Here is a 27,100-nt window from a genome sequence, read left to right on the forward strand (position 1 = left end):
GAACTATGTCTGCAAACAAGTTTCACCTCCTGGTCTCATCTTTGCTTCACCTGTTCCCACTCCCAGCTCTGCAACCTGCTTTTCTTACCATCTGCTAACTCCATTGACCTGTTGGATTTTTTTTGATTCAACAGTAGTCTGCTTTCTTCATTGCTCTGCATTCTGGTCTTCAAAAATATTCCTCACACTTCCAATGCACTGGACTAACAAAATATTGTCTCAACCCCATTTCCATGTCCAAATGAAACCTCCACTGTTCAGGTTTCCTGTGCTAATACAAACCTCTTCCTGCCTCAGCTGGACAGATCTCATGTTCACTTTTCCCATTAAGAATCTCCTGAACAGAAAATTATTTTAGCCTCCTCCATAATAAAACAACACTCTCTTATTTCTTTCCCTGTTTGTTTACCCTAGTGTTTGATTCTTTCTAACCTTCCTCTCCCAAATCAGAAGTCTTTTCCTTCTGTCACACTGTGAAAACAAAGCCAGACAAATATCATGTGGCTCAATTACACGTAAATATATTGTCAGCAGGTTTCTATATCCCTACACAGCACTACTAACAGAAAAGAGCATCCCTTGATTTCCTGCCCCAATACAGCAGCTGTGTTGTTCACAGTTGACTTCTGTACTAAATTCAGCACATACAATTTTACCCTATACACTATGCCCAGGTACAAGTTGATACATACTTTCTAAGCACTCTGGAATCCCTCCAGTCTTGTCAGTCTCTGAAAGGAATGTCTATACATAAAGGGGAAGACTGCTGTCTGACAGATATTTTCTCTACATTTTACATAAATTTTCAAAGATAATCAAGAGCTGTATGAAAAATATGTATATAACATGGAAAGGATGACCATGTCCCTGAAGGAAGGGACAGTGAACAGTAGATTTAGCTATACAAATCTTTTCTCTCATTTAATTATTTGGCCCTTACTAACTTTCTTCTTAGATAGACTCAATAGATCATGTCAAATAGAATACGGCAATAGATGTATAGCAGAAATCCCTAGTCAATTCTGACTTAACTATTAATTATGTACCAGTCAGACACTGTTTAAACAAAATCAACATTAAGTTCCTTTTTTTGAAAGAATATATGTATATTAAATACTATCCATTTAATTAAATAAGTGACCACAGTTACTTTAGTCCACACTCTCTCTTAACATAAGAAGAGGCTGACAATGCTGGGAATACTTTAGACTGAAGAAACAAACTCAGGAGGATCTTACCAGTGTGTACAAACACCTGACAAAAAAGGTAAAAAGTATACAAAGCCAGACTCTTCTTAGTGATACCCAGTGAATGGACAAGTAGTAACAATTGAAATACTTGGTAAGTCCCTTTAAACTCAAGAAAAATGCCCTTTCGCTGTAAGAACTGCACTGTCAAACATTTAATAGGTTGTTCAGAACAGCTGTGGAATCTCCACCCTTGGAGATATTCAAAACCTAACCAGACAGTCCTGAGCAGCCTACTTCTGTTGACCCTCAAAGAAATTTAGATTAGCCAATATGCAGAGGTCACTTTCAATCTCAACAATTCTAAAATTTTACCTGAAACACTCCATTTGTATTGAAGTTATGTTTTTTCTACAAAAGTTTCCATGTTCTTACCTGCAAGTTAACTGCATCTTGGTAAGTCAGCTTCACTGCAGCTGGAATCTGGGAGTACACTAAGTGGTTGTATTTGGGAATCAGACCCATCAGATCAGATATCTGCCGTATCACAATACTGTATGCTCTTGCTAAGCTGCTTGCAGATGTTAAATAGCTGCTTGCATTGCTGGCTTCAAGTGCTGCAGCAGCTGCTGCAGCACTCGTACTGATGGTACCACTCCGACGAAGGTTTGAGGGATCAATATAAATCAAGCCTGCTGAACTTGCTAAATATAAAAGAAGATATTACATTAATTAACCCATTGAATCTTCGCTATATCATTTGTGTATTGATTGATTTCATGACCAAGATTTACAGAAATAAACTTGTAAATATTACTGACATCACAACTGTAACTAGCAAATAATTGCTAGTAAGCATACTCAGATCTTAACCTCAACAGATCTTTTCCTTTTTTTAAATTCAGAACTGGAACAGTCAAGATAGGTCAGCAGTATGACGAAGAGGTAAGATTTCATCCTTAAGAGAATAAACAAAAGCAGAGGAAGGAACAAAGCCAGAGGTAGCTGGCATTCATGCATGCAATTCACTCAGACTTGCCTGCTGGGGTTGACGTACTAGAGGGAGCTGTGCTGGTAGTCCTCTGGTTTTGGGTGTTCCGAACAGCCCATTGCATGGAACGGGGAGCCTGGGCAGCACCGTTGGCGTGGGAGCTATTTGTGGTCCGCTCCAGAGGCTCATCAAGCATGAAGGTTTCCTGCTCTATGTCATCACTTTGACTGCTGCTGCTATCAGAGTCACTGGAATCATTTGATTGAGAGTCATCTTCAGAAAAAAATGCTGGAACACTGCTAGCTCCTGTTGGAAAAAATAAGCAATAAATGACAACTCCACACCTGTGCACATATACACATATCATGTCAGCATAGTAGACTTCTTCCATGAGAAACTACACTATACTATAAAGGTTCAAATGCCACTATTGAAAATTATCATAACATATTGCTAATTCTCCACAGGTGTAATGAAAAAGCAGTATGACTACTTACAATTCAAAATATAAATTAAGAGGTAATTTGATTTAAAAATACTTTACTAATTCTACCCCCCTAGGAAAAGAATTCTAAAAGTTATGTTTCCAAATTGGACAGTAAGGCAGTTGCTCTCAAAAACCTGTACAGTGAGCACTCAGGTTTTGTGTATTGATTTAAACCATAAACCACTGTTTTCAACTACTACATTTGAAAATAGCAAGACCATTTCATTTCACTACACAAGAGTGCATGGTAAATTTCTAACACATGCAGCTGCTCTGTAAGAGCAAAAAATGTAGGTCATATCTTAATGCATTTCCTTGTCCAAAAAGTCTGCACAGTACCTTACTATTAGAGCAAAGGAAAAACAGGAAATCTAGGGAAGGAGGAGTCTGCTTACTCCTAATATCTAAACTTAACCAGCTAGATTAGATTGAAGAAGATGTGGTGTACCTGCTTCTGACCCAGCAGTAGCTGCAGTGACAACACTTCTGCGCCCACTGGCATTGTCCTGGTTACTGTGGTTACTCTCACTGTCACTTTCTGTTTCAGCAGCAGCTAGCAAATCCAACTCCATATCACTGCCTATAAAAACAATGGAAAAAACATCTCATGTTTAGAAGACAAAATTATAATTACTGTGGTGACCCATATAAGACAGAAACAAGCCCCAGACACTTTTAGTGCAGCAGAAGTTAGTGGATATACAGTGGGGTCATAAAAGCAGTGCAGACACCAAACAACACCTGAAGCATGTTTTCTTATTTTCCAGCATTAGCCACCCGTTCCGACTCTGTGCTGTACATGTACATTCAACATACAGTGAAAGTAAAGGCTTTTAGGATACAAAATAAGTCACTCCAGCCAAAAGACTCCACAACGCTTCATACACATGTACTAGGACAATTTACCATATGCTGCTTCAACTAGTATCTAAGGAGTATTTGAAAACTTTAAAAAAACCTAATTAATTATAGAGGTTCTGTTCCAGTTTTAAGCTTTAAGAATGAAATGTTTGAATATTCAGCAAATCAGTAAACACATTTTCTATACTGTAAATGGATTGACTGGAAACACAAAGCACAGTCAGAAAAAAGAAGGTAACCTTTTTTTTAAATCATAGCTTTGGGTTATCTAACCCCAAACTAAGTAATACAAGACTTGGCATATTAATTTCAAACTTTTTCATACAGGATTAATTATGTCTACAAAATATTGAACCATAATTTAGTACTTTGTGATTAGTTTGAGAATTAGCTTGCCAGGATTCAAATTGCTTTTGAGAACACATCTACTATTGTCATGGTTTGACACTGGTCCCAACCATCAACAACATTTTACAGTAGCAAATACAAAAGGTAAAATATGTTGTTAACCAATAATATAATAACATCTGATACCTTTGGGAACTTAATATTTTCTCCTCAACCAGAAAAAGTTCATGTATTTGTCTACTATATGTTATCTCTAATTTTACACATCTCCTTCTGTAAGATGAGCAGTCTGGAACCCTTGGATTCTCTCTACTTGTGCAAATCTCCCAAATCATCATCACTGGTGACTCCAAAGATGCTTTTCTTTTTGATACATAGTTTTCTCACTCAAGCAGTAAATGTGCAGGATGTACATTATACATACCATCCTCATCATGCTCATCATGCTGTCCTTCTGCTTCAGCATTTTCTTCACCATGTTCTTCCTGTTCATCATGATGGTCTTCTTCACCCGCCACCCCCTCAACCACCTCAACCTGGAAAGAGATCGTAATATTATGCCAAACTATCTTCAATATCAGAGAATCTATGAATTTTCCAAACAGTGCGAAGTTTAATTTAAAAAAACATATCTTAGAAAGATGACAGCAAAATTGAACTGATGTGAATAAAAAATTAACTTAGAGCCACAGTAGTTGTACATGGCTGTACAGTTTATAGTATTGTGGGGAAAAAATCACATACACAAATAAAACAACTCTGGATGTTAGATTTTAATGCTATAAGTATAAAACTGACTACAAAATCAACAATTAGCTTCTAAATACTGACGAGGTATAATCTCCTATTATCTGCTGAAAAACCCTCTAGCTCTCTAACAGAAGCTACATAATAGCTGCCATGTACTGACTTTAAAATATTTTAATCAGGGTAAAATAAAATAGAAAACTACAATTACAAAATTCTATTAAATGTGCTTACAGCACTCTAATATTTCATGAAGTACTACTTAACATCTCTCAAATCAGATGCATGGATTTCAGATTCAGATGTTAAAGCATGGGCTAATGTATTAGGTGTGCTATATTGAGAAGAAAAAAAATTACAAAAAGAAAACTGACCTCTTCTACATCAGCTGAAACAATATCATCTTGTTCTTCATCCCTGCCACGAACTGGTTGTGACTGGCTGATTCGTCTTTGCTGAGGATTCCTTATTATGTAGGATGACTGAGATTGACTAGAACTTAAAAGAAAAATATATAAAAATAAATCCTCAAAAAAAGTAGATTTGGACCTCTGGATATCACTTAATGCAAAGCTAACAAAAACTAAAATAAAACCACATTTAAGAAGTCTTTGAAAAGAACAGATAGTAAGCTTTAACAAGTTTTACCTGCTAGACTGGTCAGATGATGGTCTGGGTGGCAGAGGCTCCACAGAAAATAGTTCTTCACTTCCCTGCATGGCATCTATACTAGTGCTAGCAAGGGTAAAGGGTGCTGTAGGACGTGCAATTCCCATCCTGACTGGAATAATTAGAGATTCTGCTACATTGCACAACTCTTCAACAGCATAGGGCAATAATGCCTGAAACACACGTTTACATTTTCCAATTGGCTGTGGAATAAAATTGCTGGGGATAAAATACAGAAAGATAAATGTCAAATACATCCTTTTTTCCCCAAAAACTTCATGGCAATATTAACTGTCCTAATTTTTTTCTCAAAAAATCATCTTTAAGAGATACATGCATTTGTATGTATAGAAACAATATGCACCTATTCTAGTCAGTGAAAAACATTGATCATTCAATAATTCAAGACTAAGGCTTGATATCTAAATCTACTACTCACAACGAACCATACACTGTAATTTTAATATGTTTAAAAACACCTATTTCCAAAACCCGACACTGTAAACAAAAGGTTTGGTATGAACATGTAAGTTTAACAAGCACTGCATTAAGAAGTTACGTGACATACTGGCAGCTATCATGCATCTTTCCAAATCTGTATACAGAATACAAAACAATTCAGATGTTTCTGCTTATTGTTGATTTTTATCAACTCATTATATAGGAAGAAAACGTAAATAAAGGAAAAAAAACCACCACAACCAACACAGATCTTCACCACTTACTTTTTCTTTTTGGAGGAAGCCATCTCCACACTAAGAATGACAAACACTCTTGCCACAGAACGCAGGAATCTCATTGTAACCGCAATAGCCTCTTCTCTGCGTCCTGGCGTATACTTGTTCTGTAGTTCCTTTACCAGAGTACCCAACAAAGTATCTAACAGCTGAAGAAAGAGGTCATTACAACTTATTAGTTGTATGCAATTTTGAAGCATGAAACAAGAGAGATTAAGACTCAAAGGGAGATCACAGCCATAAAAATATAAATTCACAAAACCAAGATTAACTTTAAGTTATTTTCAAATTAGTTTCCAAGCACATGACCTGAGATACCTTATAATATCATATTATTCAGAAAACCTATGTAAAACATGGCTAAGAGTGCTTACCAAAATGTCTGCTGTACATTTGACAATAAGGCAGTGTGTAAAACAGTCCAAGCGAATAGTTCCACTTTGCTGATTAAGGTAAACTTGCTCTTCAGGCAGAAGATGACCTATCCTACTGCTTGCACTAAGACTTGGAAAAAACAAAAAGAAAAGAAATAAATTTATATAAGTCAGTAGGTGTCAAGTATCAGATCAAACTTTACATCAACAACTATGTGTAGATACACACGGGTCTTTATTTTCCTGGGAGCCAAACATGATCATGGACTTCAGTGCATTCCAGTCTTGTAAAACACGTTCTAGTGCTAGCTGGGCAAAACGAGGAGGTTCTAAGTCATGATCAGGCATATCAGAATCTAGAAAGATAAAAAAAACACAAGAAAGCATAAGGAAGAGGTACTGAAATATGGAACTTGCCATTTACTTCACTGAAACAGCTCTTACCTTCAGGATTTGCAGTCTTACGATTACGATCTTCCCTGATTCTAGGTGGTCTGTACTGGCAGTGCTCTACAGTTTGCCTGGCAACTGTCTGTACTAAAAACAACAGCAGATGTTCTCCCCTGTAATGAAAATATTGTTAGTGGAAATACACTATACCACATATATGTAGAAAATAATTTTAAAAATTCTGCCCTAGTCAATGCTAATATGAACTTGCCTGCTATTTGGCATGGTAACAAGATTTGTGGTGGTAAGCAGGCGGTAAAGGAGATCAAGGCGAGCAGACTTTTGTCCAGCAATTAGTGTTTTACACTTGCACTTCTCCCAGCAATCACAGTAGGCTGTTGGGGATGTTCGTTTGAGCCTACAAGAAATAGAAAAGGTGAACTGTTCAGTAAAATACCAAATCTTTTCTACACAAACTGAGGGTGTTAGTGTACATGCTTAGATTTCTTTCTGCAGTTTTTTGTTTCTGATACTACCAAAATAACAAAACCTAGGTTAAAAAAGAGAAATACAGATTTTATATGTGGCACTACTTGACATTTGTCATCCATGTTTCCTACACTCATCTTAGAAGGCAGTTTCACTACAGAGCTTTACATACTGTCTTCGTAAAACTAAACTAAGGTCATTTATTCTTCCCTAAAACAGCCTCCATCTGAGAAAGTTAAGCTGAAAATACTCATGACATGCAGTAAAACCTCAGTAACTGTTATGGTACCGAGAATATATTTTTAATTGTATTTATTAGCTCATTATAGCTAGGACATTAATGCTGTAACTTTTACACCCTGTAACAGCAGCACAGAACACATGCAGCTTCAAAGCTTTGGGTCAGGTTGATCTGAGATTTCTTGATTGTTTGCTCACTTTTCCCTTTGTTACAGTTGATTTTTAAAATACTAATATCCTATGTTTCTTTCCAAAAATTCACAAGAATAATCTGTCTTCAAGATTCATAAAACTCTGAGGGGCACCCAAAATGAAAACACAGCATTATTTAGATTTCTCACAATATTATGCACTTTGAGAATTATTCCTTTACTCTAAATACTACGAAGTGGAAAGTACAAAACCACTTCAGGTTACTCTTTCAACTCTGACCTATTAAATAAATCTTATAGAGTAGACACAAAACTATTTCATTAATCTCTGTTCTCTTCTGCAAGTTCGGAACACTTCAAATAATGAAAAAAATTATTAAGTATCAGTAAACAAAGGAAACCACAAAATACTGATTTAATTTCAAGAAATGGAACACAATACTTACTTGCAGTCATGTCCTTTGTGACAGACCCTTGCACATTCTGTGCAACAACAAAGTGATTCCAACAGGCCACATGTTCGGCATTCAAATATATCCTAAAAAAAAGGGGGGAAAGAAGTATTATGCATAGTTTTTTCCTTACAGTGCTTGCAATCTCACACTATTTCAGGTTACAATGAAACTGCACTTGTTTAAATTAATGCCTCAACTAGGAAGTTGGTCAGTTCTAGAAAGTGAAACTTAGTTGTTACATTAGAATATTCAGTAATTTCAAAGAGCCATGACCATAAAAATTCTTGCCAAAGTTAGCCAGAAGGGAAAAGCCACACCCAGTAATAACCATGTTGTGAGGAACACAGTCGGCTTTGGGACTACATAGCAGTTTGGGGAGGCAGTACTTACACCAGACTTAAAAGTCACAGTAATTTAAACAATGTAATTAATAATTTAAAAATCAGCTTAGTAGACTAACACAATACATGGATGAAACACATTCCTACTTGTCTTAAAAAAGAAAAAAGCTTACTTGGTTAATATGTTCTGCACCAGTCCAGGTAAAGCTGCATGTATCATTACAACACAAAACATACAAAGGAGAGTCATCTGGATTTGTACCAGAAGGACAAACCATTCCCATAAACACATCATCTTCTTTTTCACTGGAAGTTGCTTCAGCTAAAATAATAAAATAACAGTGTTAAAAACAACCTCCCAAAAAAAATCCCAAAAATATCCAGGAAAATAATCTATTCTTGGCAGATGCTTGATATCACAAAATCTCATACAGCATCAGAAGTTTGAATAAAACCTGTTACAGCTTTTTGAGAAAACTTTCTGCTTGTCACATTATTTCTTATAGAAGCTACTGCAAATTCCTGACTGAAAAACACAACCATTACCTCTATAAGTTTTAAATTTACTAATACTTTAGTCAATTCAATGAATCACCATTTTGAAGGATTATGGACTATATTCTTAAAAGGAGTATTCTTGTCTGACACAAAGTCCTACATAACTGTAGTATGATAAGCTCTAACGTGCTTAAGTTTTTTCCTAAATTCAAATTCACTTATTTCTCCCAAAAAATTATATACCAACATCACAAGAGAGTCACAAAACATTTGTTTGTATAGAATTCTTTTCAGGAATAGGATCTAGCTTGGCATATCACTGTATCATATCAGGCTTTTTCAATTTCAGCAGGGAAGTTCCATGTGATACAGTTGTGCTGCCAAAAAATAGTACCTTAATCCACTGGTTTATAGAACAATTAAATGCCAAAAAAGACTATAAAGAGCATGGAAGCAATAATATTCATAGAAATCTACTGAATATACAAACTGCAAAAAAGAAAGATACTCCCATAATACCAAAATGTCCAAAACATGCAGCAATCTACAGCCAAAGTTTAGAAGGAAGTCACACACTAACAATCACTTAAACTGTTGTACCTTTAGCAATTTTCTGTGCAGTTTCTAGAATTGTAATTGCAGCAGGATACGCTCGGCCACTAACTGCTGACATAAATGGTGTCATGCCTCTCGCATCCCTAGGCGAAAAAACCCCAACAAAAAAAGTTAAAACACTGAATTTTTTCATTGTAACAGGAGACATAGGATGCAAATACATGAAAACTTAGCACCACTGATCTTGTGCAAACAGAAAAACGATAGAGTAAATAAGCACTATTGGTTATTTTACTTCTCTGAAACAGACATACTTTTAAAGGATGGCAAGACACAATACAGCTGTATTCTAACATTCTCAACTTTAGCTAACAGACCTCTATGTAACCTTTTTAAAAAGGCTTCTATGTAATTATTTAAGGTAATATAACATTACAAAAGATAGTGAGAACTCTTATGAAAATCCTTACTTAGCTGACAGTAATTCTCGAAGATAAGGCTGTAGAACAACGCTATCACACAGCAATTTCAGTATGAAATGAGCATTTGCCTTCCGATCCTTCGATTCCACTACAGAGGGTTCTGTAGAAGGACCTGCAGTAAGAAAAAAAAATTGCAGAGAAACTGGTTTTCCTCAAAAAATTACTTCCTGCTAAAGGCAAGTAATTCACTATGGTGAATAACTGGTAAATTGACTATTCAGTGGTTTCAGCAACACTTCACTGAAGTACTGTAAATTTCAGTTCCAAATTATATTTGAAATACAGAGGGTAATCCCAATTTCATACTGATTTCCATAATTTTACATATTTGTCACTCTCCATGTATATTTTTACATAAAACATAGTACGGTGCTTCATTTACTTTCTGCACACTTGAGAAATTCTGCTTCAATCCAGTCTTCATCTGATAAGAGGCATTTTCATATGCAGAAGGTCTGTGCAAGCAAAGACAGCTTTTGAGATAATTTTCATTCTAAGGCATAATAAGCAGTATGTCCTCACCTGGTATTGTGGAGGTGCTGGGTCCTTGGCCGGTGCCAGTCGCTGCTGTGGTAAGAGATCCCACAGCGGGGGCCAGGATAAAATCAATGTCACCATCTTTCAGTAAACAGAACAGCAGGATGTATATCAATACATAAAAACATCCCTAACAACATGCTCTTGCTGCAATGTCTAACACACTGCAGGTTTTCTGTATTTAACTGGTAATCTTTCCCACAAATGGCCACATTCCTAGGTCCATAATGTAATTCAGCATTATAAAGCAGACTTCCCAGCAGTTTGACACCAGCATTACAAAGACATATACTGGATTAAAAAACAGCTGTTAAGTCTTCAGTAAACACTTCAAGTTATCTCACTGAACACTTGCTACCTCAATGGCATTAGACAGACTACAGTGTGAGACTAAAAGAAGTTATTACTCACCTTAAAAGTCATCAGTTCTTTATCAAATTTCTCCTTCTACAGTCTAATGTGATATATGAGCAGATTTACCTGGATCCATTGCAGGAGGATCTGGAACCCAGCTGGGAGGAGCTATTGGTGGAGAAACTGGGTCTTGGTGATCACTTGATGAAGCACCAGCTTCATGCCTGCCCAATCCAGCAGCTCTCAAGGATCTTCTCATCATTTCCCTTAATCTCAAACTAAATACAAAACCAAGGCAGAAATACTATCATTTTCATTTGTAATTAGAAGACATTTAAAAAAAATTTCACACTGAAAAAGGGAGTCAAACTCCTCTTATCACCATTATATTTCAGCATAAATAAGCATGAGCCAAGAGGTATTTTTCATTACATTTTTGTTGCACCAGAATGTTTTAGCTCTGGAAGAGGAGTCACTCAGCAATTCTTCAAGTCAGATCTGAGCCCAGAATACATTCCTAGGCACCACAGCACTGCCTTTTGCAGGCAGCAGCTGATGGGCATTCTTACTGCTACCTGACATTCCTTTTAGCCCAAGCTCATTACCAGGAGAGTTAAGCTTTTGCAAGGATTTGCTCTTGTTGCTACTGCTTTTTAAAATCTAACTAAAATAAGAGGTCAATGAAAGAATAAAAAAATAGGTCTTGATAGAATTTCTTTTTAATGACTGCTTAGAATAAAATGAATCAACTTAAATTCTTGCCCAGTGGTGTTATGTTGGTCTCACTATTATTCATCTGCTTAAATGACCATCTTCCTCAGAAATTCTCTTAAAACAAACCTGGACACCATCACAGTAGTTCTGTGATACTGAAAACTTACTGATAAAGAACACTAGAGCTTATGCTCAAATTTCCTTTCCCCACAAGGAGAAACATATCCACATCACAACTGACAGACAAAGCACGAACCCCAGAAAACAAGGTTAGATTAGAAATATCCCACCATTAGTTCTCACACAAAAAAGGGTTCAAAAAACCACTAGAGCTCTAGTTTGCTGCTTAAAGAACTGAAATCCAATTTTAAGATAGCAACAGAGGCCAATTCTTAAACTAGACTGAAGGAAAGAATTAATAACAGATTGGTAGTTAATACAGAAATTAGCAATCAGAAAACAAGAAGAAAGCATTACTCAGTTTACCTCCTGCTGCTTGATGATCCTGCCCTATTTCCTGGACCGTTACTTGACACAACAGAGATTGCATTTGCAATAGCTTCCACAGCTGAGAGCCTTTCAGCAAATGTGTTCCTTTCAGAGCGCTCTGCTTCTGAAAAATTAAGAAAAGTGTCAGTATTAAAATTTTACTTGGGAAAATTATAAGAAAGGAGTATAAAATATGGAACATCACTATTTTTTGTGTTCTTTTTTCATTTAGAGAGACAGACTAGGTTCATATACAGATTTTTATTTTAGATTAGCTTAACAATGATTCTGTACAAGCTTTCAGTATCATCAACAGACAAGGTCCTATCATGTAACTGATTCCAGACACCTGGTGAGTCAAGACCTCAAAAAATCCTTGATAAAAATTAAAAAAACCAACCAAACAAAAACAACAATAAACAAACAAGACCACCAAAACAACCCACACCGAAACACTAGACCAAGAGAACAAGAAAACAAACCACACTTCACAATGAGTATCTCTGAATAATGCAAATGTCTGGGTTTGTAATATACACACTCTAGGTATGAATATGCTTAGGAGAATTACGTTTGGAGTATAAGAAGGTAATACAATTAGTTTACATCAGAAAGAACTAGCATTTCTTCTAACATCTACAATCCTAAGCATCATAACACCTACTGGTTCTACTCATAATGAGGACTGAATTTTGTCAAGTGGGATACAGAATATTAAAGCAAGATATAGAAGATTATTTTTTAAAAAGGGGGGGTTTTTAAACAGAAAAGGTGTATTTCTGAACAAAGAAATTATTTTCTTAAATTGACTGATTGTTCTTTCAGGGCTAGTGCTTTCAGAGTTGCAAGGGCTAGTGCTCACCTTCTATTCAAAGGCTTTTCAAACTGAGAGTCACCATTCCCTGCACACTTATTTTCACCAATGACAGTTCCCTTCTTTCCTTTTTTTTTTTTTTAATAGGAAAGTACTGTTAATACCTTTCATTCAAAGGAAGAAAGAATAAGGTAATCTGTGTGTCAGCTGTTACAGTAACATTATTCTTTAAATATTTCCAGCCATCACAACCCTAAGTAAAAGAGATCCTTGGTTTTGCTTGTTCACAAGCATGTGCAGGCTTCTCAGAAAAAGATCACCAACTACCCAAAGCAGACAACTGTTAAACAGTCAGCAGTGAGAGAATACAACTCTTGTGCCCCCAGCTACGAGTTGATTCATAGCTGTAAATGAACTGCCATTGTATTTGTTCTGTGCTCCTTCCTCAGACTCACTAACTCATAACTCATGACCCATCACTTCTGGACCTCTCACACAAGGGGTCACAGCTATTGAGAGTAATCCCTCAAACAATACAACCATTCTCTGCAGCAGAGGTTTCACCTGGTCTGGAGAAAGTGATCTGTAATGGAATTTTCACTATTCCACTTACAAAGTTAGCATTTCTTTTTGAGAACCATCAATTGTAAATGCTTTGGTTCTAATGGGTGATTTGCTGTTCTACTGTCTAATGAAATCCATCCCAGTTGTCCAGGCAAAACCCCTCAGTTTTCATGTGTTCAGTGACCTTAGCTGAAATTCAGTATCACAACTTTTTAATTATTTCACATGATTTGGACATTTCTTTTAAACATAATTTTCCCAAGATCCCTTCTATTGGCAAGACTGAGGAGATAACAATTCACAGAAACAGAGCAGCTTTCTCCCCAACTTTTCCGGTCTGGACACTTTTCCTGCAATTAATTTATAATTTATTCAACACTGCAAGAGCTATAGCAAAACTAGGCACAGGATGTGAGAAAGAAGAAAAGGGGAAAAAAAAAAAAAAAAAAAAAAAAAAAAAAAAAAAAAAGAAGAAGCAAGCTTATCCCTGCTCTCAGTATTTCCTTTCTGGCATGAACAAGAGCAAAGAATCTCAAGTAGCTACTAGCCGGGAAGTGGCACTAAATTGTTAAGAAATTCTTAAGAAACATTGAATCTGTATGTCTGGAACTGAAGCCTTTACTTCTAAATCAAACTTCGTTTACATTTCAAGAGATCACCATGAAACTCACAGACAGTAACATAAGTCACCACTGCCCTCCAGATGATAAAGAGAAAATAAGCTTGTTCATCACTAACAGTTACAGCAGAAGGTGAATGTGACCTGAATCTAAAGATATTAATCTCCTTCAAGGACAAGTTTTATGAGGGAAAAAGAGAGAGGCAGAGGAGTGTCACAAGTCTATCAGGTTCATATTTTTCATTTTTCAGAAAGTTAGATTACACCCAAATGAAGTTACTGAAAAAAATGTCAAGGTTGCAAATACAAGCACTCAAATTAGGAAAAGTCAGATTAAGTTTGCCTATGCATCCTTATTTCGACTTCCTTGTCTGCTTATAGTAACACAATCTTCAGTTACACAGTTAGGTTTTGTTTATTTTGGTTTGGGTTTTTTGTCTCGGATTGTTTTGTCACCCCACCTGCCCTGTACCCAGTAACAATACCCCTGCCTCAATCAGTGCACAGGATGGACGACACACTAAAGATGAAGGCCTGTACAGAGAGCAGGCTGTTTATGCCTTCTTTGCTGCAACGTTAGGGAGGGGTGTAGTAAGGCAGCAACAGCTTGGGAAGGAGAGGTGGAAACATTGTGTTATGCTTAATGCCACTGAACATCGCTTAGGAAAACCAGAACCTATTTCTGACACATCTATCAGCACACAGAATTTTGTGAAACAAGTTTTTACAGACGATCATGATACATTTTACTCATTTTTGGACACCTAAAGGTGCCCGACTCACAGAAATAATTAACATTCACAGCACAACTAAAACTACAATTAATCCAGTTTTAGAATTCAGTTTTTTGAAGTAACACCTACTCAAAATCAGGCCCTAGGCTTCTCAAACATAATGCCCAAAATTAGTTAATAGCTTTGAATACAGAAAAACTTCAAGCTATAATAAAATTTCAAGCAAGAGATGAGAAAGCTGCACATTACCCCCATTTTATAAATAGGGATATGAGGAACAATTGAATTCTATAAATGACTAAAATTCAATGACAGCACCATACAAGAATCCCAAAAGGACGTTCATTCGTTATTCAGTGCAGGGTTTGTATGGTGTGCAAGAGTAAGGAATGGGGCCACACACTGAATGATGAGGATAAAAAGAAATATTGAATAGCTACCCATTCGGTGAGCACCGTCCATCTTGTGCACTGAATGAGGTAGTCCTGTGGAAAAAATAGTATGACGGTGTAATTAAAGACCATTTCACAATGCATACCCGTGTACAGCACATGGGTAAACTTAATTCTGCTATTCTTTAATTTTTGAGTGCTTGACTTAGCAACCTTGCTCTGTTAACATGCTTTTTACATAACAGTATTTAACAGACATTTTAAAATGGTGTCAATAACTGGCATTAATAGGTCATTCTTCCACATTTCTTAATACATATCAATGACAAGTAGTATTTCTAATTGAAGGTATTAACATATTCTACAACACTTCAAAATTATTAAGTATCATTTATCATAAATTTTACTAGTGATACAGAGGGGATACTAGTGATACAAAGGTAGAAAAATACTTTTTTCATCTAAAATTAACGTGAATGTCGAAAGTTTTTACAATCCATTTAAACAGCTTGGTGCTCGTAACTATTGAATTCTTATAAAATTCTCATAAAACTTTATAGAAGTAATAAAAATGTTGTCTCAGCACCTTTGAAAGGCCAGGGCACGTTTTAGGTGCTAAATTTTAATATATCCATATATGAAGAATGCAGCCTTTATTTAATATTTTCTTGAAAATGCATGAAAAGATTATTTTCAAATTTTTTTCATTATATTGTTGAGCTCACCCTCTTCCTCCTTTGTTTCCTTGTTGCTGGTTGGAAAGCATACAGACACACAAGCATGCAGAATATTACGGTTTCCATCACATCTATGGCCAAGGAACGTCTGCAGCATTTGAGGATTCTGATCCAAAACAACTGCTTGTTCAAGATTCATCAGGTATTGTCTGCAAGCCTCATAGTCACATCGAAGAATGTGCTGCATCAATGTTTGTTTCTGTACTCAAAATAATAAAATATTTTAGAAATGTGAAGCACAAAAGGTAGATATAAGCTCCATAAATACTTCCTATTATTTTCAAAATTAGAAGAAAATTGGAAGGTCTTCATCTCCAACACTGGCTGCAAGTTAGTGCAGGAGCTGTTCAGAATATTCATCATCTCAATTATAGCACTGTTAAAAACAGAGTTGTGTGCATTCAGGCACAGACAAGCAAAAGGAACAGAGCAGCAGATGCCATCAGGCTCACAAAAGCATTCCTTTGGCTTCACAGTTGGGTTCTTAAGATAGATTACTTCCATTTCATAGCTTCGTGTAACATGGGAAAAGTGATACAACTGAAAAAGCTTAAGGAGGTACACGAATGAGTTCTAACCTAGTTCTTTTTAAACAAATTATGTGCTGAGAAGTGAATGATTAGAAGCTGTTGAAGGTCTGGGAGGTTCACCCCCATATATAACCAGATTTTCCATAATGATGGAATACTACTTCACTGTGAAATCAAACTCAGTCTAACAGGTACACAGTACCTCGGGGTGGCAGCAGAACACACAGCAGACCTAACAAATTACTGACAAGATTTTACAAGTATGACATCTAAATTCACAGCAGAACTACTTATACAACATCACTGATGAGGACAGAACTCTACAAGTGATTCAAGTGAAAAAACCTTCATTTCCTCTCCCAGTTTCCTAGTAAATGCTCTAAATAAATTATTTTTTAAAAATAGAAAAAAATAAAGAAGTATTGCATTCTCAGGGATCTAATCAAAACAAATTGTTGGATCTCTGAGAAAAACTGTGCACCCATGAGACTAAATGAAACTGCATGGTGTTAGTAGATATAAAAAGGTAATAATTTCAAAATCAATGCCTAAAAAAACCCTACTAATTAAAAGCCTGTTACAGAAGTAATGCGTCTGCCCCAAAAATGGGTCTTTCACTTTACTTGGCAAATTTGTTGGTGTTTTGTGTTTCTAAGAGAATCTTCAGTTGAAATTAGCTTCTTTCAAATAATGAAAATGCAAATCAGTATCTAAACATGAAGCTACTTTAAGCATACTTTTATAATAGCAAGAATAAAAGAAAAGCACATAATTCTGTAGCAGAGAAAATATTTTACCTCAACAGCCATAATGATAATAGCAGCTTTCTTTTTGATGGTCGAGTTAGCAGGAAGATTGGTTAAGGAATGAACACCCATTCCAAGACTACTAATAGGTGGAAGATCAAGCCAGTCAGGGTCTCGTATCCCACCCATACAATCTTTTGCCATTGGATAGATTGTACCATTTCCATCTCTAAGAATAATAGGCGATTCCTACATTTGGAAAAATAAGTTTCATTATTAAGTCTCCACAATTTATAAATATTATCCCAAAATGTCCAGTTCTTGACTGACAACAATTAGAACAGTTTACCCAAGATTCTCATTTACATCATTGACTCCTGTCATTAGAAGTGGTGCAACATAAGATAGGAAATTCCCCTTTGCAAATGCCTGAAACTTGCTTCTCATAAACATTCATTAATTAACATTACCAGTGAAACAAATAGTAACTACATTTTTAGCTTACTTAAATGCTCCAAGTAAAGTTGAATATATTGAAATGAAATATTCAAATTCAATTATTTTGCAAAAACTATTTATTTCAATTATCCTAAACAAAGGATACCATTTTTATGGAAGAGTTGCACAAAATCTCAATAATTTTTAGTGAATCTGTACTGCCAATTACAGATTATTTTTTTTATTTGTTAATATTTCCATTTATTTTCAAGAGTGGATTTATATCTGACCCAGCTCCAAAATATAGCTAGATCACATTCCAAAATGCAGCTACGTAACAAATTTATATTAATCCAAGAACCATTCTGTCACCTTTTTTCTCTTCTTTTTTACATTCAAGGTAGAGTTTAAGTAAGATGTGCTTAGGTAAGTTGTTTGCTATTGCCGTTGTGCCATCAAAATATTAAAGCAGCAAGTTTTTCATAACCTGTTTGAAAAACTATTTCTTTGCCATATTTTGGAAAAGTCTTACAGAAGGCTGTACCACCTTATTTAAAGATGACAGAAATGAAGTGCAGTGAGGTTAAATGATTGAGACATAAAACCACAAACCTGTCCAGCTGTAAAAATAGCAACACTTCTCTCATTCTGACCCAGGAATGCAATGCTGCTAGTAGGGAAATTATTTTCCTGTTCAGCCTTTCCTGTGGCAAGGTCAAATATGCAGTATCGAACCCAGTTCCCAGTTTTCAGAACAGCATGCACTCCTTCAAAGACACATGAAGAAAAAAAGTTAATGTGTTTTATGGATGGCATCTAGTAAAAGAACTCCTAACTAAAGCACTTTCAAGACAGTACTAATATCAATGGAAGCACCTGTTTGTGTCATCTTGCAAGTAGGTGTTTTTCATTTGGATGAAAGACAGGTAATAAAGGAACCAACAGATTTGGACTCATAGGGCAAGTCCTACTTACCTTTTGAATCTACATTTACTGCTAGGATCTCTGTTTTTTCAGGAATACACAGTTTTTTGGGTGTTCTTTGAAAACAGTCAGGAACTTTCGGAGTTCCACCAGTTTTTACAACCTGAAAACAGATGTAAAATTTTAAGCTGCAATTAAGCACACATAGCCCTGACAGTTCTAAATATTGATTGTTTCCTCCACGTTTCACAAACACATACCTGCAGTTCATCTATCCTGAGCAGCCTACAGTCTTGGAGGAGAGAAGAAGGATCAGGATCGGAGTTAGAACTGCTCTGACAGTTTGCATTATTGGAGGTGCCTGGAAATTTCACAGCAACATACGCACCATCCACTTTTAGAACCTACAGGCAGAACACATAGGAGTTTTACCAAAAGGCTGAACAAAATCTGATTTGCTTCAAAATAAACAACACCTTTTTCAGGGAGAGGAAAAAATTTACAATATCCAGTGATAAAATTGTATAGCTCTTAATCATTAGCCTTGTCATTTTGCTAAAATTACTGAAATTTGAAAATCTTGGATTTCCTAATGACTTCATAAGCATCCTGACTCATATCAGAGGTCCCTCCATTTCACCATCCTACATCCAGGAGAAGCCAACATCAACTGACTAGAGAAGCTCCTGCTGGTACTCCCCTGGTCTCTTTCCAACTTCCAACTCCTGGAAACAGCAGGACAACTTCATGTTTAATAGCCTTGATAGACCTTTCTCTTATTAATCTGTGCAATCACTTTTGGAAATAAACACTATTCTTGTGACAATGAATTCTAAACATTAGCCAACAATTCAACAACAATGAAGTCTATACTGAGTCTCCTTCTTTAAGTGCCCATTAGATCTTACATTACAAGATAAATGAAAAAACTTTTTTGGCCCCAGCTGAAATTTTTAGTGCTCTTTCCTCAACAAGACTATACACAGTGGAAAAAAGACCTCTTAGTTTACTGGTCTAGTACCTGTTCTGTACACTCAGTGATCAAGTTCTCCACTCAGTCCCTCAGGACTGAAGGATACAGACAAGTGTATCCAGATGTTCTTCATGTGTGTGTGTGTCTGTCCTTCTCTGGCCCACCAAGGAAACAAAAGCTATTCAACCCTATACTGACGTGGCATTTCTAAGACTGTAAGCTTCTATAAAGAGTTGCTGCCATGCATATCTAATCAAAACTGTCAAAACAGGCTTCCTTGATACAGGAACTTCTTGTGCTATCACCAAACAGCAAGGCCCTTTGAATTTCCAGCTAAGACTGTAGTTTTCTCAAAACAAAAACAAAGCTAAGGCAGAAGGGGGTGGGGAAAGAACAGACAATGTTTTAATTATGAGCAGAAATAAGAACTCTATATGCTCTCAGTCTTGATCAAAACTAGATATAAGCAACCATCAGTCTTTAATAAGCCCTAATTTCTCAATAGTTTCTACACAGAAAGTGCTTAACAAACAAAAGTCTAGCTGTAACCAACTTATCTAAAAGGTCTCCAACAATAAAAAAACTTGTCTTAAATTTTCAAGATGCTGTATGTAAGAAAAATCCATGTTTTCTACCAATTTTTCTAGCTAAGTGCAGCCTATCAATTGCACTAGAGAAAATTATATATTGACAGCCTTAAAGCATTAGCAGATTTTTTTGTAACAAAGATTACTGTGGACAGAGTTACAGCAGTTGCTCCCTACATGCTGAATCTTCACTGTAGAAGCAAAATTGCAAGTTTAAGTAGTAAAGCATCACTGACAGCTGTAAGAATACTACTCAAAAATTTCAAAATTCAGACCTAGTCAAAATATTCACAAACATCAACCATCATCTGGACTATACAAAGACAGAATTCTACTGAGATTGGCAAGACAGCTCTCTAGAAGAGAACTGTGGTTTAGTAAAGAAGTTTATTCCATGTACATTTAGATGTTTCTAAAATAATCAGACTAACTTATAAGCCTGTAATCGCATGCCAGCAGTTCAATCAGAGCTTCTAGTCCAACATGTATATTTTTCTTTTTTTTTTTAAATGACTAAATGTTCTACAAGAACCTTATACATTTGGGTTGCTTTCTGATGGAAGCACACCTTAAGAAAATGTACAGTTCCCCAATCTTTAACATATTTTATCTCCATAATTAGAAGGTTTTTACTGCATGCTTTCTGGCTGCTCCTAGTGTTACCACTACATCATTCCTCACTTATATCACTTTTGATGTGTTCAGAGAAATGTGCTGGAACTTTAATGGCATCCACATGACAAATACTTTTTCTTTCCCATTATCCAGGAAAATCACATATCTTTAAAAACTGGAAAATATGCTTATTAAGATTTTGCAAAGAAGATAATCACCTCTTCAAACCTAAAATCAGTTCTTTAGTTAAAGTTATACTGCAGCTGTTGGTTGTTATACAGAAAGAAAATAAAACTATCCCCTGATGTAGAGAGCAATGAGCTTGAGTGAAGCATTTGATAGCAACTGTACATGGAAAGCTCCAAAGCAAAGATATGGCATAATGAGCCAGCACCAAACAAGATAATTATGCAACATAAACACTCCTCTTTAATTGAATTTATATAAGTCTGAGATAACTTAAAAACTCATTACAAAAATAAAATGGAAAAATGTAAAGGATTGAGATGTTAGCTTACACAACTAATGTACTGCTGATACTGCTAATGCAAAAACTTCACCAATTAGAAACAAGCATTTTACCTAACTACATAGACACTATGTGCCTTACTAGGACTTAATTAAGAGAATGAATTGAATGAAAAAAACAAGAAACTAAATAGAAAACGAAAGAATTTTTCCTGAAAAACAGAATACCTCTTCAGTGCATTTTTCAACTACAAGATAACAACACCTGGTCATTTTAATGGAATTAAAAATAATATTTGAAAAACTAAAATATGAATACAGTTGTTAACACCTTTATCCTTCCTCTCAACGCACTTCCACAGTCCCTAACACCAGAATGCCCCTGGAAATCATTGCATCTTTCCCTCTCCAAAATCACCACATTCTTCCTCAAAACACAGCAGCAGAAGACCAGGGAAAATAATTTTTTTACTTCCTATCCAATCTTCCTTTTCAAATGGAAGAAATTTTAACATCACAGAAAAGGTTTCTATCTCTATACCAAAGGTAGAAAGAAATACTTCCTTCACCTTCAAAGAAATACTGACACAATTTAAAAATACTCAACTTTGAAAGATTACAAACAGATTCATAATAGAGAGTGGGTAACTCTTCTAGGGCAAGATCCCTTTCAATTTATCCTTCTCATTGGAAGGCTTCAATCTCAGACAGGAATCAAAGGGGAAAAAAAAAAATCAAGTCGCTGACTGAAATAATGCAATACAAAGTAAGAACAAACTACTCAATCCAAATTTTTGTTTACAAAATCCCTAGGAGCTGATAGGCTTTCTGGGTATAAGAATTGCAAAATTGGTAATACACAGGATTCTCACCTGGTTGAGGATAATTTGATGACCAGAAGCAGTTTGGGGAGGCCTTGGACACAGCCAATGGAAAGCCTCAGACCAAAACGAACCGCAGCTGCCAAAGAAGAAAAAAGCAGCTCCAACCCAGGTTCCCCATCCCTCTGTTCTAGCAGTGGTTTCAGACACCATTTAAGCCATTTCAGAAGAAAAGATCCAGAAGCTAATGTGGTGAAGTAGAATATCCCAAAGTGCATGGGATGAATAGAACAAGTAACAAAGGCTTATTTCAGCCCATATCTTTTCTCTACAACACTAAAGAACACTCCATCAGACTTCTCACCAGTGCAGACAAGAGATGAGACAAGTGCCAGGCTATTTCATTCCATCAGTCTTCCATTAGGTAGATAATCCTGGAATTATTATCTCTTCCATCTAGTGACGGACTTGGAGGAATAAAGGCTTAATTTCATTCCAAGCCATGAAAGATTTAAATTGAAATGAGATTGGAAGGTAATAAATCCCAAGGAGCAAGGAGATTACTAACTAGAAGAGTGTATCTAGCAGACATGCATTCTTAATCTCTTTCAACACCACCTCACTGTAAGGACGTTGCACTCTTGTCAGACTCTCTGGTCATTCACTGCTTTGGCATCATATGAAATCAACACTTACAAAGCAGTGTGTAAAATGCAGGTTGCACAATCTACTGGTATCAGAATGATCACAAACACTCATCTTGGATCTTAGCACTCAGGGGAGAGCTGTTATATTATCAACTAAGTGCCCAGGGAGACACGGACACTTTAGAAGTAAACACCTTCTACCTGCCCACCATTCTACAGGACACAGCAGGGGTTGTGGAAGGATTTTAAACAGACATTTTTTAGAGACATCATGAAGCTGCTGCATACATCCAAAAGCATGGGGACATAGAATTGCTAGGAACAAAACCATTTCAGGAACACAGGCTGCACATCAGTAAATCTGAACCCCTTCCTTTCTTATCTCTAAATTCCACCTCCTAAAGACTAAGTGAATTTTTTTCTTTTTGTGTAAAACAAAGAACTATATAAATAATTTTAAAAGACAGCAAATATTTTGACAGAAGCTCATGGCTACTACACATTCATTTTATTTTAAAGAATATAAATGTTTAAACTTTTGGATGCTCTTGCAGGTAAAAGGTCAAAAATAAGTGCTTTATTCCTTTTACTCCTTTAAATCTGAACCATTACATAAAGCAAGATTTTTGGCCCCAGACATCAATTTGTTTACTACAACTGACTTCATATTGTGCTCAAAAAATATCCACCAAATTACCAGTGTGTATTTCTCAAAGATGCCCAAGTATTCACATGCTCCATGATCACATATTTTACTGGATGACACTTTGAGAGAAGCTAAGTGTTGCTCCACTGACACCACGATTTGTAACATCAAGTTCTTAAAACTCAAAGTTGTTTCAAAGCCTTTCCAATTTTCTGAAACACCAACGCTAACATGTTCCCAGAATAATATATTCTCATGCAAAATTTTCATGCCACTGAAGCCACCCATATGATAGATCAAAGATGTGACTTTTCAGATTGTCAGTCAGTAAACAGAAGACCAGGGAAGACCAGATTAATGTATATCTGGGTGGACTATAAAAGGGTAGAACTTCTTAACTCATGAAGTTCTAAGAGCCCAAACCTATCTAATCATGTTTTTGCAGTCTGAACCTCTGTACACACACGTTCAAAAATTACTTATAGATACAACAGTCAGATTATTCAAAATTCAAATCCTCTTTGTATTTAATTCAGCTCACAACAAGCTGAATTACAAAAATTACTGTTCCAGAATGAACAACATTACTCTGGAGTCCGTAGGAGAAAACTGCCAAAGGCAACCTCTGCAGACTGAGGTGCCTCTGGTTTTTCTTCATACAATCACACAACTGATCCAAATTACAAACAGAACATGTAACAAGGCTTAAGCTTTCTTACTGCCTTGTAATAAACTGCACTTTTGATTTTAACCTGGACACCACCAGGTAAAAAATAGTTATGATTTTGTCTGCTGGATTCTACCTAAGCTCTAAGGATAAAATATTACAAAACTCCAAAAGGAAAAACATGAGTGGCAGTATACAACACTGGAAAAGGACAGCTTGCTTTATGAAGGAAAACAAGTATTTTTGCTGTAAACTACTAATCTAGAATAGACTCAGCACCAGTAACTGTTCAGAAGACACGCCACTTACTGATTTTAGCACTCCAGTGAAAATATAAACATAAAAATTCAAGGTCTTTTAGACTGATTATAGTAGTTATTGATGCAATGCACAGACACCTTTGCAACTGTATACAGAAATAGAGGAACAGTCTCTGTACTGAAAAATCTTAGGATCTAAAACAGGAATGACAGATAAGGACAGGAGGGACTTTCTCAAAGATGGTATCAGAGGAAAACAATGGCTTCAGCAACTTCAATTAGATCTCAAAATCTTATTTTGAGAAATTTAAGTGTTACAATGAACTAAGTTGCTCCATATTCCGTTCTGCAGAAATGACCTAAACTTGATAATGAAAATTCATTGTGAGCCTGCTCCTTTCAAAGACACTGCTGAAAGCAAATCTTACATTGCCACACAAGTAAATCCATTAGGGATGCAAGTAAAATAACTCTTACTAACTTCAGCTGCCTTCTGTTGGACAGTTATTGATCCTCTTCTGATAACATTTTTTAAAATCTTCTATGAATCAAGCAGAAAGCAACCCAATCTTTTCCCTTTGAATAAAACCTTATCGGTTTTCTCATTGCTTTTATTTTTGAAAAGCATAACAGCGAACTGTCTAGAGGACCTAATCCCTCCTAACATCACACAGCAGTGCCAAAGGAGAAAATGGAGTATTTTCCTCTATCTGGCTCTTGAGTCAGAACAAAGGTTTATTAGAGAAAAAATGAAAACATTACAAGGATTAAACAAAGGGATTTTCTGAGTAATAAATCAAATAACTTTATAATCATATTAATGAAGCGCTTAATTTCTAACAAAAATATTTATATTCTTTGCTTGCCAGAACATGAGATTCACCTAAATATTCTACCTATGTGTATGTAAAAGTCAGTCATAACAGGTGGAACCTTCACAATCTCACAAAACATGTGGGAGTTATTGCTCAAGACAACAAAATAGTATTTTGGATAAAACCACACCTAGTTTTTGTAATATTGTGGTTCAACTTAAAATACCAGAATTTTTTAAGATTTATCATGTTTTACTCACAACACAACAACTCTATTATTAGCATTACGTTATGGACAAATATAAACACAGCTAAAGTCATACTCATCAGAAACATTCTCAAGCATCCCTGAAAGTATGATTTTTTTTAAAACAGTTAGCTTATCTAAAAGAAAAACTCTTTTCTTCCCCCATCCCCAAAAACAGCAGGGCTGTGTATTTTAGATTTTAGACAAACCTTGCCAACAGGAACATTCTTAACATCTTCCACAAATACAACTTCCCTCAGAGACCACTGTTCTTCATTCACTTTCTCCTCCTCTTTTGGGGCAGGAGTAGATCGTCGTCGCTCTGAGACAAAAAAGTTAGCACCAAAAAGAAACTTGACATACTTAATCAAAGCATCAAAATGCAATGTTTAATAAACACCAAGCCTTTCCCCCCAAAAGATTATCAGCAGTCAAATGTAGAAATTAAGAAGAGGTTAACAAGAATAACACTTTCAGAGTCACAGCTACCAAACAAGTATATCATGTCACTTGTTACAGTGAGCTCATGGGCATTCTGTCCCCCCTTCCCCGGGACCCTGTGACTGATCAGATAACCCTGGACCCCTCCTTCCTGCCCCAACGGGGTTGGCGGAGAGCCAGGGAAGCCCCCCCTGTCCAAAGTCTATATAGACCCCTGACATTTCCTGTTTGTTCTCTTTTGCCCTGCTCTCCCCTGGACACTACAGAATAAAGAGAGCTGAACCAACATATACTGGGGTAAGAGCCTCTTTTGGAAATCTTTGCCATCTCCTGATATTCCTCCCCTCACAGCCTCGGACCTCTGGGCTAGCCTGATATTCAGGGGGCTGTACAAGGTGGGGAACATCAGTCACTTTTATGTTTTTCTATGGATTTTGAAAATAATAAAGCCTATATGATAAGCAAAGCAATTTTAAAGATATTTAAGAAAAATAATTAGACTACAGTATTTTTTAGAATTTTAAATAATACAGTAACTAGAAAGAAGTTAAAAAGCAAAGACCAAGTCCTGCTTTGGCAAGGCTCTCATACTCGTGGCGATAAATGAAATGGCTGACACTGAGAGAACATTCAGTCACCCCTGCTACAGTGCTTTGTATCAACCTTACAAGAAGTCTGCTTGCCTACCACATATGGATTACTTGGTAAACTTCTAGAAGAGGCAAAAATAGCTATTTGGGCAAATGGCAATTGCAATACAGTTAAATTTGCTGCAGACTTTATTTGAACAGCAACTGTAGTACACTCAGAATCAAATCTATATACATGGCTAAATTAACACTGACAAGAATCTTTAATCTTCCAAGTTGAGTATATAGTGTAATTAATACTATCAACATATTTAATGTAAGAAGCAGAGAACTTCTAAGCTAATTGCACAGTTAATTCCAAACACTAGTTCAAAAGCCCAAGCAAAGTTGTAGTCAGTGGGAAATTACAGCTGAATGAACTGCAAAAGAAATCAATAGTAAAAGACTTCCTAGAAAAATTAGTGAGTACTGAAGATCTGAGCAGATGAGATTCTCGGTCACTGCAAAAGGCCATTTGAGTCATTAGGTCAATGCTGCTTAAGACTTGCAGCTTGTGAACAATTAGAAGAATAAGCTGCAGAGAGAAGATTTCTTCAAATGATAGCATGGTAGTTATATTTTATAAATTTATGTGTTTAAATTGAGAGAAATAATGCTTAAGGAGTCCAGCTACACAAATTTGGATGTAGCCTTTCAGATTTTTAAGCACAACTTGTACTATTGAAGCT

General features: G+C 36.1%; 1 protein-coding gene across 13 annotated transcripts in view; it reads right to left on the bottom strand.

The window, feature by feature from the left end:
• The window catches only part of UBR5 (ubiquitin protein ligase E3 component n-recognin 5), an 86,078-nt gene that overhangs the window by 15,765 nt on the left and 43,213 nt on the right, over positions 1–27,100 (bottom strand). For 6 of the 13 annotated variants that reach the window (XM_085572430.1, XM_085572428.1, XM_085572423.1 and 3 more), the window contains 25 exons: positions 25,551–25,663; positions 18,856–18,999; positions 18,647–18,758; positions 18,284–18,438; positions 17,285–17,482; positions 15,946–16,156; positions 15,269–15,313; positions 12,095–12,221; positions 11,021–11,172; positions 10,526–10,621; positions 9,992–10,115; positions 9,567–9,664; positions 8,642–8,790; positions 8,119–8,210; positions 7,063–7,209; positions 6,846–6,964; positions 6,631–6,757; positions 6,402–6,531; positions 6,016–6,176; positions 5,270–5,509; positions 4,996–5,119; positions 4,299–4,410; positions 3,114–3,245; positions 2,227–2,484; positions 1,623–1,891 (listed from right to left, as the gene is read on the bottom strand). In XM_085572430.1, coding sequence (XP_085428556.1) covers positions 1,623–1,891; positions 2,227–2,484; positions 3,114–3,245; positions 4,299–4,410; positions 4,996–5,119; positions 5,270–5,509; positions 6,016–6,176; positions 6,402–6,531; positions 6,631–6,757; positions 6,846–6,964; positions 7,063–7,209; positions 8,119–8,210; positions 8,642–8,790; positions 9,567–9,664; positions 9,992–10,115; positions 10,526–10,621; positions 11,021–11,172; positions 12,095–12,221; positions 15,269–15,313; positions 15,946–16,156; positions 17,285–17,482; positions 18,284–18,438; positions 18,647–18,758; positions 18,856–18,999; positions 25,551–25,663 — 3,635 coding nt within the window. The remainder of the gene's footprint in view (positions 1–1,622; positions 1,892–2,226; positions 2,485–3,113; positions 3,246–4,298; positions 4,411–4,995; positions 5,120–5,269; positions 5,510–6,015; positions 6,177–6,401; positions 6,532–6,630; positions 6,758–6,845; positions 6,965–7,062; positions 7,210–8,118; positions 8,211–8,641; positions 8,791–9,566; positions 9,665–9,991; positions 10,116–10,525; positions 10,622–11,020; positions 11,173–12,094; positions 12,222–15,268; positions 15,314–15,945; positions 16,157–17,284; positions 17,483–18,283; positions 18,439–18,646; positions 18,759–18,855; positions 19,000–25,550; positions 25,664–27,100) is intronic. The other 7 variants (XM_085572424.1, XM_085572426.1, XM_021529445.4 and 4 more) reach the window with 4 other exon arrangements.

This window comes from Lonchura striata, chromosome 2 (genome assembly GCF_050655825.1).
Source record: "Lonchura striata isolate lonStrDom1 chromosome 2, ASM5065582v1, whole genome shotgun sequence".
Taxonomy (NCBI): Eukaryota; Metazoa; Chordata; class Aves; order Passeriformes; family Estrildidae; genus Lonchura; species Lonchura striata.